Genomic DNA, 16,975 nt, shown 5'->3' with positions numbered 1-16,975 from the left:
AATCAAGCCCAAAAAACTGGACAATGCCTGGTCCTCCTGTATCTGCTGGGTGGCAGGCTTGACTTACTCCTTTGTTCCTCCTGCTATGAAACAGTTTATTCACCGATTTCTCTTCTACAAACAGAAAGGGCTTATCCCAGGTTTTCTTAAGGCAGTAACTTCCCACAGCAGGAGCCACGCTGAGGCTGTGCCGGGGGCAAGGGAAGGAGGAGAAGGCTGGAGATGTGGTAAGTCTCAGTTTGGTGAGGTGAGGTTTCCAGGGGATGGGAGGGGAGAGTACAGGGAGGTGTCCAGTTTGGGGAGATGAGGTGGTCAAAAGAGAGAGAAGGGAATGGAGAGGGAATCTAATCTTTGGAAAAGGACCTCACGCTGTGTAAGGCTTCACCTGAGAGCTCAGCATGATCTGGGCGCCTCTGCAGCACGAGGTTGTCCCATAATAGCGCTGCCTACCCCTCAGTGAGAAAGATGAGGAATACTATGCTAGAAATCAGATTTTCTTTGTTATTCTCAGAACAAGAACAATAAAGAGAGAACGGGGGTCTACAGGGTGGCACCTCTCTATGGACCTGTCTCCTGCTTTCTTGCCTCATAGAAACTATTTATTTTCCTTTATGATTAACTTATTGCTCTGGTTTAATGCTGCAGACACGACTGAATGGGTTCCTTTACATCTATAAAATTAATATTGTATATGTTAATTTTCAAGGTAACCTCATAAAACGTAATTTCCAAGTATCCATCTAGCAATTACTGGTAGGAGAGGTTAGTCATATACTTGTGACTAAGAATGATCAGATTCTGTGAGTGTCATATGTTTCATCATAAATAGTGTTTTAGTGACTAATTAAACCAATTCATCAGCTTAACAAACTACCATCCATGAAATTCTTCTGACAAAGCAGTCCCTGAAATTATGGTTGCTCACAAAGCACCTCTTAACATTCAGATGAAAATAATAAAAGCTTGTTCTTTTCCCCCCTCTGTGTCTATTAATCATTACCTAATAGGAGCAGAAAGCTAAACGTTAAAGAACTATTCTAAAGTGGATTTGTTGTTTCTCTGTTTTCACTACTGCTGCTTATATCATACACTTCCACGAGAACGGCTTCTGTTGGCTAAATTTAATCTTTCAAAGGTAATATATGATCATGGCAGTCTGAATCAGCCTGTGATGATTCAATTGAAATACTATACTCAGGAAGAATTTCGACTCCAAGGTTGTCTCCTTTTTGCATGCATGCAAGCTCACACGCACTAAAATGAGAAGCAAGAAACAAATAGGTTTTGTGGAAGAGTCTGCAGGAGACTGGGGGCTTGGACTCCAAATCAAAGTGCAGTAGAAGGTTGAAACCATATTCTGCCTTGCTAATGCTTTGTCCACTCTTTCATGAGGCTACGAGCTAGCAAAAGTCCAGTGCAGATGTTTGGGTCCCTGCTTCTGTAGACTCTTCCCACTGAAGCAAGAACAATTTTGTTACCAGCAGAACATATCAGAGTTCTGGTTTTCTCCTAGGCCAAGCACTGGCAGTATTTAGTGCTTTGAAATATTTGTCTTTTGGTGCCTTACAGAGTGCTGGCATTGTAGGATTAGGAAAAAGCCTCCACATTAAAGTCCAGAGTTATGGTACCCATAACAATAGTTCTGGATAGGTAGCAGCAGTTGGTGAACAGACTGTACAGCAAGGGAAGGGAAACTTCTTGACAACAGCAGAATAAATCTTTCCAAAGCATTTGTCAAACCACACAGTAACACACACTATAGTACTATGGTAGCCTAACAAGAAAAGGATCTCAACATAGCTAGGTCTGAAATTAAATTGCAGGCTGTGTCCAGCAAGGAGACACAGGAGACTTTCTCAGATACAGAGAACACATTGCCCTGAATCAAAACCACTTGTTTGACACTGAAGGTGGCTGAGATTTAGATGTCTAACCTAGCTGTTCTTGTCCCAACCCTGTCAGTGAATCCGTCCATGTACCTTACTCTTTCTACCTTCATTTTTCCCATTTGTAAAATGACGATCCAACCACCTATGCACCCAGACTGCCCAGTGAAATAAATGCTAGTTGCATTGGGGCATTAATGGCAAAGGTGTTAGGGCAAAGAATATGAAATACAGCTAGAAATGTGAATTATTTGTATAATTCCTTCCTTCCTGCTCTGGATAGCTTTCTAGGTCTCATGAGTCCATGGAACACTTTGGCAGCACAGGTTACAGCATATGTAAGGCACTTCCCCATGCCACTAATAAACTGGAATCAAGAAACACACACAGTTCCTCCAGAGAAGGTTCCCTGAATGCATGGATAAGAGTCAATCCTCCCTTCAACAGATCCCAGAAAGCAAACCCACTCTTGAAAGACTTTGGCAGTGTTACACATTAGTATTGTGCATTGAATCTTAACTTCTATTTCTTCAAACTTCTTGCATAACAGGAAGGAATCGTGTCGAAACCCTAGAGTGAATGCAAGCAGCCAAGTGCTCCTCTGGCTCTAGGCCAGGTAGAGGCAGAAACGAAGCTGTCCACCAGGCACAACATGGCAGGAGAAGGAGATTGTTCCATGGCTCTTGCTGCAGTTTGGGAGCCAGAATATGGTCCCTGGTTTCTGACCCACATTTACAGCCATAAAGGAACCTTTATTTTTAACTCACTAGCTGAACTGAAAAACACAAAGTCTTTTTTTGACCTTTAAATTTTTTAAGCATCTAATTTTGAGGAAATCTGAGGAAACTGGGTAACTTTCTTCAGGCGAATTGGGAGAAAAATCCTTTCGACAGCACAGTCTGTTCCAATTGCTGAATTTGTTCTCCACACATCTTTCAGCCAAAACAACTTCTTCCCAGTGAATTTCCTGACTTTCTGTTTATACACTAGCACTAGTCATCTCATCTTAATTAACAACAGCCCTAAACCTTACTTAACAGTATTTTCTGCCTTTTGGTGTCCATACTAAATCAGCCTCGTCCAAGCACACTCTTGACTTCAGTCAAGGCAAAACTTCATGCAAAGTACATGGGGTTTGGACCTTCAGACTTTTCATTCTCTGGGGATGTATCCATTTCATTTCATTGTCACAGTGTCTTCCTTCCCTTCTCACGTCTCTGACCTGGGAAAGACATTACTGAAGGTATATGGCTCTGCATGCTGGCTCCTCACCAGTGTTCAGGACTATTCCAGTTGTCCACTTTTCTCTCTGCTTTTCAGAAGAGCAAGCCAGGGTTATGCCTTTCTGACTATTGTACACTGGGCTTTCTGCATAGGGGAATTTTCATAGGTGTACCCTTCCCTGTGGAAGGACAGGCCAAGTCACCAACACATTCTAAACTACCTAACTCTGGGGTTGTTCAGAGTTTCCATACAAAGTGCCTTTCAGCGTGCTTTGATGCAGAAATTATTGGATGATGCTCTTCAGCCATTACTATGCAGGAGGTTAGACTAGATGATCACACTGATCTCTTCAGACATTAAAATAGACGTATGAAAATAGAAAAGCTGATTGTGTATTTCTTAATGTTCCTCCCCAACCTGCTCCTCAAAGCCGTCAAAACTTTCTATTCCAGCTCTCGAATAACTAAATCAAATGAATCAAAACCACTGACAGCAATAGGCAAGCTTCCATCACCTTCTTTCAGTGTTTATATATAATTATCCTGCCCACCGGTATCGCTACAAGTAGCCAACAGTTTAAACTGCTTCTAGGGAAAATAGATGGCTGTCAGTAAATGAATCACTTTGGAAGACCAATTCCAGTCATGATAAAGATTCAGCAGAAGGATGGGAGGAGACGGGTGGGAAGTGCACTGTATGGGACTGGTTAAGCAGTCAGTGGAAAGATTTGTACAGAATACGGGGTGCCTTTGGAGAAGGTCATTTTCCATCAACTCTGACACTCCTTGGCTCAGGAATTGATGGCACTCTAAGGAGCTCATTGAAAAATGGAAAGCTGAAATACCATGGATGAATGAAAGAACATTTACTGATCTACAGCTGGCTGGTACCTCTTTGTTCCAGAACAGCAGTGATAAGATGTAGGGAAAAGGGAGATTTTATCAATGGAGAGACTAGACTCATTTGTTAAGGAAATGGAGATACCATCTGAGCAGAGGAGGCTGCCAGTGAAGCTGATGGAGCAGCGATGGGAGGGAAGGCATTAAAACGTATCTGTCAGGCACATGGTGTGCCCAGAAAAGAGCTGTGAGAGGATTCGATCCAACTTGAGTCCTCATCCTTCTCCACAGCTGGATTGTGCCAGTCTGTTCTTTCAGGAAGGATCTTCTAGCAAACCCCCAGAGCACCTCTTTGAGTAACCCAGGATGAATTCTTGCACCCTTAAAACCAAAGCCTCCACCCACTAAAAAGACTTTTACTGAATTGAACCCTTAGCTGAGAAAGAGCAGCCAAGCTCAGGCTGTCGTGGCCTGCAGTCCTTCCACTCTATGTACAGCTTTATGGGAAAACAAGCACACAAGCAGCTTTCTGCAGGCCAGGAGTTGGGGTGAGGACCAACATGTCAGCTACTGTCCAAGAGTGCATTTTCACCCTCCAGGTCACATGAAGAAGAGCTTTCACAGAGCAGTTTAGCTTGTATTTACCACACGTTTTAGCCTTGCCCACTGGTGGGTGCTGCAGAGTGATGTGACATGCAGGAATTCACACCTTAGCTCCTGACGCCCCTATCCTTGGTACAACACATTAGCTGTTTGTGTATGATGCTCTGCTCATGCCTTATGGGTATTACTTTTTTTGGCCATGATTTCATGATACACAAAATAATCAGGAGTGATAGAAGCCTGTTGTACAGAGCTCCTCTGAGGTGTCAAACACTGGTTCCTTGTAGGCAAACCCAGCAGAGCTGGAGCTCTCCGTAGAGGACTCGTATCATCAGAATTACAAGGCTTTTAAATAATACATTGTGAGCTTTGACTTCCCGTTAAGCAAAGGCTCACCACTCACAGCTGAACTTGAATTCACAAGAAAGGTCACCTGTTTATTTCCAAGACTGAGACAAATGGAGTCTATCTCAAGCACACAAACAGATCTGCCTGAAGTGGAGGGGGTGTGTGAGTGTGTGTGTGCATGCACACAAATTAGGTGGGATTGCTTGCATGCATAATTGAGGAGAGTGTTTGTATTTTCACAGGCTGCAGGACTGCAAGGTAGGTTTCCCATCATCAGCAAGGCAGTCAGGTCCCTGCCTGCCTGGTTGAAAACTGAAGAATGTCCGTATCAAGGGCAGATTTGCTTGGGCATCAGTTATCCCCAGCTCCCTCTGAAGCCTACATCATGCTGACTTGGCTATGAATGCTTAACATTAACAGACAGAAAACGGAGGAAATCAAGTGGGAGCTGAGGGGCTCAGCATCTTGCAGGCATGGCAAGGAAATGTGGGCACTCTAGTCCAGTGGAACAGCTCAGGCCAGGGTGGTTTTGCTGTCCACGCTCCCTTTACTGCATGTGAGGAAGTAAGGAATCTCCAGATAGCAATTCCAGCAGTCAGTAAACAAGGCAAGAAGTTACAAAAGGTAAATAGGATAATAAACAAGACAATAAGGAAGAGTCTTAAATTCTTCCTTTTCAGGGTTTGCAAAACTTATTGAAGCCTATAGCGGGAAAGTAAATTCAATCTATCTCGTGTTAGGTGCTCAAGTCTGTTTGCAGCTCTAGCTCTTAGTAGTGAGAACCTCAAGAATCAGGTCCTAAAAAAGGCAAAAGGGAACAAACCATCAAAACCTGACCTTTTAAATGGGGTTTATTCCATTTTAGGTATATTTCCCTGATCTTTATTTTCCTGAATATTTCACAGGTACACATATTGAATGAAGAGCAAAAAGAGGCACACATGAGAAGTCTACTTTGACAATGTCAATGTTGTTACAGTTCCATAGGCTGACTTGAGGATATTGATTTCAGTCTATTTATACATCTGCCTCAAGTGTTTTCAACAAGGTAATTTGCCACGAGACATAAACTGAAGCAAATTAGGTTTCATTTTGAAAGTCCCCTCGCTGTGTATGGATCTAACAGGAAAACCCATGTCATAAAAAGAGACAAAGTGATGGATTTGAGTAAATATATCCCTATTTTTAAACTTCAGTGGGTCATTTGACATACATATGGGCATCGTATGACAATTCTTATGCCTAGAAGACTACAGCTACAGTATAAGGCCATATGCCAGGTTGTTTCAGGCTGTAGAAGAACTGTTCTGATGGTTAACAGATACATGCTTAGTAGCTGGCTGGACTGAGGCTCATGGTTCCAAACCTCAGGTCATTTAAATCAAAGGTTGCAAGCCAGATGAATTGTCTGTGTTCTTAATTAAAACTAGAGCAGAAAAGGGAGTGGGTGCAGTTAATTAAATATTTTCCCAATGCTTTTATTTGACCAGTCCCTGCACTACTCTATGATTCAATGTACGTACCTGAGAGTGTTGGTAATATTGCATGGACATTTCTTGTTGCATTTCAGGCCATAAAACCCTTCTGGACACATTCTTTCTTGGCAATAAATCCCTTTAAATCCAGGATCACATATGCATGCTCCATTTACATGGTAACACTTTGCACCATTTTGGCAGTCACATCGTTGTGTGCACTGAAAGCCGTATGTCCCAATAGGACACTCTTCTTGACACCTGCAATGAAGTATATGAGACAGGATCCAATCAAATGCTGTAGCTTAGTCTGCTTCTGACTTTTACACAGGGACGTTGTTGTTGATGAATGAAGTACAAAATTATTGCTCATTTATTTGAGTAATATACTGTGGATGATGGTATCAGTGGAGTGGTGCGATATCTTGGGCACACAAAGTGCTGTTAACTGAAAGTGCATTAATCTCTTTCTAATTATATCCTGCAAAATTTGCATTAGTTAATATTACCTTAGTTAACAAAGTGCATTCTTGTTTCCTGGACCTTGACAATCCCATTCATCAGCCATAAGAAATTGATAGGGAATAAGACACTTTATAAAAACCCCCTCATCTCTTTGCTTTCTCTTTATTACAGAAGGATCATGCACCTTCTTTAAAAGCATATGGTCCTCTTAGTGCTAATGAGGATTGAAAGGGAATGTGCTCTATTAAGTAATACTGAGTAAAGTGCTCTCCAGCAATGTGTAGTTTTACTTTCCTTCCATGCTGTCACTGCACCAGATTTATACCAACTAGGAGAAAATAGACTCCTTTGTCTTTTTTGTCTGTGTTCTGAGTAACTAAAGCTCAAATTTGCTTTTCATCTCCTACTCCGGGGATGCTCAGTAGTATAAAATCCCAAGACAAATCACTTTCACGCTCCTTAGTGTAGTATGCTCTCCAAAATTGCCCACATTTTTAATATTTGAACCTGCAAACACTATACACAGATTGCTTTAAATTGCACCTTCCACGCACTGTTTAAAATATGTCCCTACTGGATACATGATGAAATCTGCCAAAAAGTCTCTTTCGTTGTCCTACACAACCAGTTTCAGTGTTCCTAATATTTCCTACTTTGACAAGCTCAACTAAGGTCCTACAGAAAGCAGCTGATTCTGTGCTTGACACAATTCAGTGGTTTCCAGATTCTGCAACGAGTCAGTCCTACAGTTTACGTGATCCACCGTGAAATACAGACAGACCTTTTCAAACAGAAAAAGAAGCCCAGAAAAGTCCAATTCCCTTATCGCGTGGATGCCAGATATTGGAAATTGCCTATCAGCATTAATTTAATCCTGAGCATTGATTAAAATGTATACTGTAAACTCAGTGGATAGAGGCAATTGTTAAATGTCTTTCTGCAGGTCATTTCACAGCTGGCAGGTGAGAGTTAATATTATGATCAGTAATAAAAGATTAATGTGTGGTGCAAGCCAGGCAAAACTGCAGTGAACACAGTCAGTGTATAAGAAGAGCATTACTTTTGCAGCTTTAGATGATCACAGTTTGCTAAAAATAAATGAACAAAACAAAAGGCCTAGCTAGTGATTTAACTGCAGCAAGCATCCACACAGCTACTAGTTATACAATCCAAGTTCAGGAGTTCAGATTGGAGCCAAAGAGAGAGAAGCCTGTGACAAACAGGAAAGGAAAGAGCCCAGGGAATCACCAGTGGCACTGGCTGCTCTCCCTGCTGCTCTCAGGGAAGTTCAGCTGCAAAGGAAGTAACCTACAAAGAGTGGGTAACATTAGGACTGAAACACTCAGCAAATGAAATGCAATGAAGATCATATTAAGATGCCTTACGCCTCTGCTGCTGTATACAGCTCTACTAGTTAGCAGGAGAACACTGTACTCAGCGAGATGAATACTCAGTCAATAGTGCACTGTATCATTCTATATTTATAGAAGATGAAGCATTACCTAGCAGGGAGAAAAGCATCTGGAAATGAAATATTGACGACCTAATCTATTTATATAATTAGCCTTTTTCTACTAACAATTTAACCAACTTACTTATTTGGAGATCAAGCAGCTACCGCTAATGAATTTTATACAAAGAATACTAATAATGACTCCTCTGGAACATAAGAATAATCACAGCAGGAATTAGCTTTCTACTTAAACATCTTTCCTTTGCAACATATCAATCTAATGTGTCCACAGCACCATTAACAACCAGATACATTGTTCAATTAAATTACAAAATGAGCTGCTAAGCCCTAGTTATGTTTCTTGTTTAATTTACATTGCTTTCTGCCTATCTGGGGACATTTGTATTATAATATCCACTGAACTTTAATATGTACTATAATTATTTGGGTTGGGATAGGATAATATGGCTGTCACCTGTAGAATTAATGAAAGCAATTTCGGAAAATATTAAGCATAAGACAGCCTGTTTAACAGATGAACTTACCCCACACACCTACATTCTTTTCAGATATGTTTTCTTCACAGAATAATGCTGTAAAAAGTATTTTAGGCTTTTCTGTTTGTTTATTTTGAAACCATGCTACACTTAGGTAGCACACACAAATACTAAAAGCCATCCAAAACACACTAACCTGCAGATTGCCATCCTGTAGAGAAAAGATGCAGGTGCAAACACAACAACAAGAGAATTAGTCTGCTCATAGACTAAACGTGGTGTTTGTTCTGCGAGCTTTAGTTTCAACAGCAATACAGAAAACAAAGTTCAGACAGTATGTTCGTATTTCCCATCAGCTGCTCAACTCTCAGACACCCCATCCTTAGCTTCTAACTGTGCTTCTGCTATTATTCCTTTCCAGTTTGCAAAACATACATTTATGTGACACAGGCAGTCATTGCAGCAGAGCACAAAGCTTCCTGGAGTTATTAATAGTGCTTGCTGATTTCCTAGATACTCAGTGCAGAGCTCCTTCCTGGAAAACAGGTAGGGAACAAAGGTGGCAATTACACTTACATGGACCTTTATGACCATTTTATCCCCACAGATATTTATCTAAATGTATGTTCTTCATGAGACGATGCCCTGCGGCATTATTTAGGACTTACTGACTTAGTAGCTAAAGTGTATTTACATTTTTATTGTGGTTATTCAGAATACCTGTTGTTCTGAAGAAAATTTTTTCAGTGCCTTGTATAATTTAATAGAGAACACTACCTTGTTGTGCAGCAGCATTCTCCTGCTATCCTTGCAATTACACTGTAACACTGCAACACTTGCATGAGATCCAGAGCGTAAAATAGACTTTAAGCTACAACAGTGCTGACTACTCTGTCTCATTGTCCATGCTGTATGAACACCTAACTAGGGAAAGCAATTTAGGCTTTTAAAGACCTTGTGCCCACTGCTGTCCTCACTGAAATCAAAGGGCAATGTGCCCTCAGCAAGCTGTAGTTAACAGCAAGGTAAGGGTTTGTGTGCCTGTGGAGAGCAAACCATCACAGGCAGCATGCTGTCCCAGCCCAAGTGAGAGGCCAGACTCCAACTGAACATAACGAGCCTAAGGTTTCACTTCCCTACTTGAAGGCTGATTAAAGACTGATATATAAATATGTTTTAACCTTCTGAGAACCCATTTGAAAGGTGGGAATTTCTAGGCTATTGCAGCTTCTCCCTGCTGCTAGAAAAGCTTTCCAAACTGACAGTTCACTGAACTTTCTTCTGTTCTCATTCATCCCTCCACCCTCCTGCATTTCTGCTCTTCAGCCTCTCCTTTCAGTGCCTACATTTTACTTCCCTGCTCCAGGAAGGGGTAGGTGAGCTTTCTACTTGCCACCTCCTTTCCTCATTCCCAACATGAGTTATATTGGCAGTTGAGCAAAGAAGCTGGCTCAGCACTGGGCTGCTGCTGGGAGCTCCTGACAGCTCTCACAGTTTTGATTCACCTACAGCCAGAAATCAATCTAGGTCTGCAATAATCAAATGAGGAGACTCAGAGAGAGAGGGCCTGTGTCAGCTTCCTGAGCATGGCCAAAACTTGGGATTGACATGGGGACAACTGGGGATTTACATGCGGTCACCAGTGTAAGTGTCCAGGCTGCACCGTTGCTTCTTTTAGTGCAATTGTCTCCAAAAGGAGAGAGAGAGAGAGAGAGCTTTTGTTAGCAACAATAATTAAATGGTACCCAGTGGCTGAAATCACTGTCTCCAGGTGGAAGATGGGAGAAGAGAGACACCCTGATGTCTTCTCCACTAAATTAATTTGAAATAATTCATATTTCCACCATAGTCAACCACATGCAAATCCTGATGTCACCTCAAGAGCCACCTCCAACTACCACTGTCTATAAATGGGATCGAGGAACTTCCACGTTTAATGGGGAAGAGCACAGCCTTCTGAACCCTGAAGGTCAGTCTCTTTGTGTGTTATAAAGACCTGATGATTATACAATGAAGCAAGAAACGAGAAATTCCAATGAGCAGGGCTAAGCCAACATGTGCTGCAATCCCATCTTGACTTTGCTGTGTAGTCATTTTGCTGAATCCACGACACCTTTGTAGAACAATATTATCACCTCCTCTGATAGATTTATGGGTGAAGGCTCTGGTTTATAAATTCTGAGGATTTATCACCTTTTGTTGGTGCCTGAGATGGATCAGTGCTGCAACAGCACAGAAGGGGCTGAAGGAAGCATTAAACTGCTGCCTTGCTCACTCTCAAGGATATTAATTTATATAAATACAGTTCATTTACATATCTTGTAAACATGCAATGCTCCCTATTAAATTTATCACTGTAAATATCTAAATTAAATGTAATCCATTAGATTTTAAGTTATATTAAAAAAAAACCCTGTAAGTGAAGAGAAGTGCCAATAAAAAGTAGTAACATTACCACATTTATACTACTCGAACTGCTTCAGAAGGATGAACCTAACTGGAACAATGGAAACATAGCACCATTTTTCAGAGAGTGAGATTGTTCTAGAAGGGGTGTAAATATTGCCAATCCATGGTTAAAACTAAAGGCTTTTGGGGCTGATTTTTACCTGTCTCCTATATAGCCAGCTGTGCAGATGCATTTTCCTGTCACGGGATCACAGTGTCCTCCGTTGTGGCATGGGCAGTCCTGGCTGCAGTTAATTCCAAATGTTCCAGGAGGACATGGCTGTGCACACACCAGCCCCTGGTAAGGTTGGAGAAAGAGCAATAGTTCAGTCAACATTCATAATGCAGTAAATGTCTATATGCAGCTTGGGTTTTTATCGCCTTTCTCGCTAAAACTAGATCTAAGTGTAGTGGCAATATTCTTTCTGTTTAAGATGGGCTAAAGACAATCTCAAAACCTAAGGGAATACTTAGGAAGAGAGGGACTGTTGGAATAGCTGCACCAGGAGGATGAAGTTCTGCTAGTTGTGATAGCCTACAATGATCTCCCCTGTTCAGACAGCCCTGCTTCCACCAAACATGAAGACCAAATACAACTGCTGGAGAAGTCCCCTACTGCTTTTCAGATCCTGCCTACTTCATCCCTTTACTCTTATCCAGCCTTATCTCTTCAAGCAACACAAAATGGTACCTGCCAGGGCTTTGTCTAAGACATGGAGAGGACAGCACAGCAACCGGAGACTGGGATAGCTGCAGAAAGCCACCAGTGATGACATAAAAGCAATTTGATTCTCTACATCAGCAGTGCAGCAGCCTTGGCCAGAAAAAGTGATTTTGTACTGGAATATCTGCCTAATCCCCAAACACTGCCTGGATGCATCATCCAACATCCTCCCAGCCCCTAATCCCCAACTTTGGAGCCACATCTCAGTCCCTGACCTGCTTCGATTCCACTTTTTGCTGGCCAAATCCCCATCTCTAAGCTGTTTCCTCCTTCCCCTCCCTGCTTAACCATCACTGAAAGTCAAGAAAAGAGACTGTCACTTTTGCTTGTGCTCCCTGGCACTGCTCATAAGGAAAAGCAGTTGCTGGGCAAGACCTATTCCAGCTGTTCAGCCCTAGGGCAGAGAATGCTTACCATAGGCTGTGCCTTTGGAGAATTTATCTGCCAAACTCAGGTGGTTTTCCCCCAGGTATCCCATAATGTCCCTACCAAGTATCAAGGCCTTACAGGGATTTCCCAAGACTTTGTTAGAAGTTGTATGAATGTTTTTTCATATGAACAAACACAAAATCTGAGGCTGGCACCCAGCTGAGGAGCTTCAGCCAAAACAAGTCTGGCAGTGCTGTGATCTGAAGATGGGGTCCTATAACGGGAAACGTTTGGCAACTGCAGCAAGTGGTGCTGCTGCCAGTGCCATGCACAGTGCCCAGCATCTGAGAGAAACAGTGGGGTTCTGTCCCTGTTATTGCTTTGTTTTAATCTCTCAGAAGTCTTATTTCCCCAACCAAGCCCCAGGGGCTCTGTGTTGTGAACAAGACACGTATTAGACACAACTTATACAGAACATAAGCCAGGAACATAACAGCTGCTTTCACTCCTTGGGGTTCTTGCTAAAGCAGTTTGGGAAGTTTAGCAATATCAACAAGCCCAAAGTGGAGAGGCTGCTCTTCAATGTAATCACAAAACATACTTCAAGCCTTTCCCAGCCAGTGAGAGGTGGCTCCTTGGCTGTTAAATGGACAGGTTGGCCTCAGATCAAGAACTTTCAGATTACAGTGTTAAAAACCTGGTGTCTCTGGACTTGAGTGATACACAGCACTATAGATCTGGAAATGGAAGTGTCCATTTATCTTGGTAATAAATACTTTCTCTCTGCAGGTCGCAAAAGCAACAGGATTTCTATCAAAAAATGATGAGAAAGCAATACTCTGTGATGCATCCCCCCAGAGCTGTGAGCATCTTTAGGCATACTTTTTGCATTAATATGTACTAAAGGAATCCAAACCATCCCTCTCTGGAGAATCAAATGTCAGACCAACGTTTCCTGCTGCTTATACATCTAATCAGTAAAGTTCACCCCATCAGCACCTTTTTTAAAGCCCTGATCTCATCAGCTTCTGCTTTTGACATGATTTCCTGTATTATTACCATTTTGTAGCAGAGAAAAGATTTTTTTCTGCTCCATTTTCTCTCAATCCCATGTTTAAAATCCACAATGAAAGGAAGAATAGACAAAAAATACAAATTACAGTTGCTTCCTAAAGCCCAGAGCAATGAGGAAGAAGTGATTGGCAGAATGCGTTGTATTAACATGGCACCATGATGCAGAGCCTTGAGGATGGGATCTGGGACCCAGACAGGGTGTGTTGCCAGTGACTAATGTTGTGTCATGTAAGGGAAGATTGTAGCTTTCCTGAGCAGGCAGAGACTCCTTCAAAAGTGCTTCTGAGAAGCATCGTAAATGCTAAATTTAACTTTTCTCCCTAGTTCCTGAGAGTGCTTGGAGAATTTAATACTGCAAATGAGAAAGATGTATAGAATTAAACCTGTAAATTGTTAATGAGGCCCTAAAGCAACCACCCGCCAACTCCCACAGCCACAAAGACACAGAAGTGGAAAAAGCCCAACACTGTAGTGGGCTGGAAGGCACATTTTGTTGACTGGTTCAACAACATCTGCTGGGAGTCAAAATCCTCTTGGTGGAAAAAACATGGGACAGTAAAATCCTCACAGGACACAGCTCCTATAACTTGTTGTGCTTCTGGGAGAGGCTGCACTGGGTGGGAGGAAGCAGGAGGAAAGAAGTATTACAAGTCATAAAAGAACCAGGCTTTGAAGATGACAGACCCAAGGAAGAACCCGAGAACCCAGAACTTCTCCTATTCAACTTACTGCCTCCCCTTGCAAGTCCCACAGGCAGCCAAGCCCCTGAGGGAGCTGAACTGCTGTTAATAAACCTATCCTAGGAAAGGATAAAAGTTGCAGCTCACCCAGCAGCAATAAAATCCAAGTATAAATCCAGGGAGAATTCTTTCCTTCCAACGTGATGGTATATTCAACACATCCGTGCAGTCTCAAGCCTCAAAATCAGCAAGTAAAATTCCTGATGTCAAAGCAAGACTATCCACGGTGTGAAATAAAATGAATTCTGTCTAGCAAACCCATCTCGCTTGCTCATTTACAGCCCACTCATGTCTCACTTCCCAACCCATTCCCACCACCAAGAGTTAAAAATATAGCATGAAGAAAGTATTTTCTTTCTCTGTGTGTACTGGATTACCAGCTTTTCATTAAAACCCCAGAGGGACCCTTTATAGTTAAAATCTCAACATTTACAAGCTGAGTGCTTTTACTTATAATTTCAGTTTCTTTCCCCGGAATACTTGATCTCTCTCTTCAGTTTTAAGTTATGCTTGTTTCAAACATCAATTGTTAACTCTGGGGTTTCTCTGGGGACAGAGCAGCCAACAACACACTTTTCAGGAATGTCTCTCTGGGCCACTAAAAATGCAGAGAAGAAACTCCAGGCTATAAGGAACAGGGCAGAAATGTGCAGGAATACACGACCATAGGTGCTGTGCAGCCTCAGTGCTGCAGCTCTTCTTCAGGGTCTATGCTGCATCCTAAAGGACCCCTAAAAACTTCCTGCTCTCTTCTGACTTCTCACCTCTTTAGTGACTTTTAACTTTGCAAAAATAGAGAAAACTCCTGATAAAATATGGATAAGGAAGAGTACAGCAAACCAACTCAGATCCTGAGAAATACTGGCATCAGAATCATTGAATCCCAGACTGGTTTGGGGTTGAAGGGACCTTAAAACTCATCCAGTTTCAATCCCCTGCCACGGGCAGGGACACCTTTCACTAGAGCAGCTTGCTCCAAGCCCCTGTGTCCAACCTGGCCTTGAGCACCCTCAGGGATGGGGCAGGCACAGCTTTTCTGGGCACCCTCATAAAACATATTTTTATGTTAATCCCTTTATTGATCACTTGTAGCAGTAGTGCCAGAATGGACTGATCAGCCCTCAGAAATAATCTGAATTGCTTCCTTTGTGCTTTAGCTCCAGTACTCTTTCGGAAAGAATCTTTGCTTTGTCTCTGCTGAATGCCAGTGGAGGGTAAGGTACAACCCTCTTACTTAGAAGCTATGCCTACTTTGTCACTTGAAATGGAATAGCATCACCACCATCTTTGACATGACTGGCCAAGTTAGAGACTCCAACTCTCCAGTTAGGAAGAGATTTTCCATGCACAGCTTTCATCAGAAATTATGGGCAGCAATCTTCCTCTCGCATGTTGCTGCCTGACAGCCACCAGAATCTTATGGTTGGTACTTTTAAGCTGAAAGCAGCTTTGTCATCAAATGGAGGCAGCATTTGCTCTACTAATCTACTAAAAGAATATGAACATCTCTCTCTGGTCTTAAATGTTTCTACAGATGCAAGGCCACATCAGAAGCCACGGCTGTATGATGATCTTCAGGGTCTTCCACATATTAAAATACAAAGTCACAGCATTTGTATGCATTAAAATCCAGCAAGATTGCCAAGAGACTAATTGTTAGATACAGGAAAAATGCCAGGAAATTTAGTACAGCTAAATGGTGTGTGTGGGCCTGTGAGACTTGGCAACCCCCAAGAGAGTTAATTATTACATTATTGATAAAGTTGAGGACTTTTAAAATGTTTGGCCTTGCTTTCTTGACACAAGGGATTAAAGGTTAGGGCAATTTGCTCTCTCCAGTACAATGCCTGATGCAAGCAAATCTATTGCAATCAATGGGAATTATGCCTGAGTAAGGACAGGACACTGAAGCAGTCTCTGGTGCTGTGCACAGTGCTGCTTTCACAACTGCCCAAGCCACTGAATTCCCCTTTGCTTTTCCCTCTTTCCTGAAGGGGAAATGGGACAGTGCCTTCGACAGTGTCTAAGGCCGCAGGGAATATCCAAGGAACTGTAATTCAGAGACACATTCTCCTACGTAGAAATGTAATGAGTAGAATCATCATAGAATCACATAATGGTTTGGGCTGGCTCATCTAGTTCCAACCACATGCCAAGGGCTTACTGTTTGTTTAATACCATGGTAATAGCTACTTAGAGTGGTGGCCTGTCTATGTCAGTGCTGTGCACGTGCAACAAAGGTGGTCCCAACTCCAGAACTGTTAGAGCCTTGTAAGAAATACACATCACAAGCACATAGAGAAGGCTTCTCCTGAGACACTGAACAACTAACTTCCTATTCCTACCTCTAAATGAGTATGAACAAAGTACACACCGTCCATCCAGGAGGACAGGAGCACTCTCCAGTGATGTGGTGGCAGACTCCTCCATTCTGGCATGGGCAGCGCAACTCACACTGAGCTCCGTGGCTGCCTGGGGGACAGCGTTCTTCACAGCTTTGTGGAGGGAGAAGGAGCAAAGAAGAAAGAGATCACTGAAAAGAACTCAGAGAACACAGTAAATGAGGAACGTCCCCAACACAAGTCATCATGGGAGTCCTTATGTACATTATGAAACCTCAGCAAGCCTCAGCTGGCATTACAAACTACCCAAGATTTCTTCTATTTCAGTGGGATTTATTTATGTGCCATGGATTAAGGGCACTGTAAGGCTGACACATGTGTGTAACATTTATGCACATAAACAGTACATAGTCACTACTGTGTTAATATTTAGTAGTGACTATGTAATGTTAATCATTTAGTCACTACTAAATACATTTAAGTCACTA

The 16,975-nt window shown here is 42.3% G+C and overlaps 1 protein-coding gene across 3 annotated transcripts in view; it reads right to left on the bottom strand.

The window, feature by feature from the left end:
• Positions 1-16,975, bottom strand: part of MEGF11 (multiple EGF like domains 11) — a 265,950-nt gene that overhangs the window by 79,272 nt on the left and 169,703 nt on the right. For all 3 annotated transcript variants that reach the window (XM_057430994.1, XM_057430993.1, XM_057430995.1), the window contains 3 exons: positions 16,520-16,640; positions 11,400-11,536; positions 6,424-6,636 (listed from right to left, as the gene is read on the bottom strand). In XM_057430994.1, coding sequence (XP_057286977.1) covers positions 6,424-6,636; positions 11,400-11,536; positions 16,520-16,640 — 471 coding nt within the window. The remainder of the gene's footprint in view (positions 1-6,423; positions 6,637-11,399; positions 11,537-16,519; positions 16,641-16,975) is intronic.

The sequence above is a fragment of the Pezoporus wallicus genome, unplaced genomic scaffold, assembly GCF_028554395.1.
Source record: "Pezoporus wallicus isolate ANWC-B61680 ecotype Strahan unplaced genomic scaffold, APGP_CSIRO_Pwel_v1 contig_8548, whole genome shotgun sequence".
NCBI classification, from domain to species: domain Eukaryota; kingdom Metazoa; phylum Chordata; class Aves; order Psittaciformes; family Psittacidae; genus Pezoporus; species Pezoporus wallicus.
The sequence above is the reverse complement of the archived record's forward strand: the minus strand, read 5'-3'. Positions and strand labels throughout refer to the sequence as shown.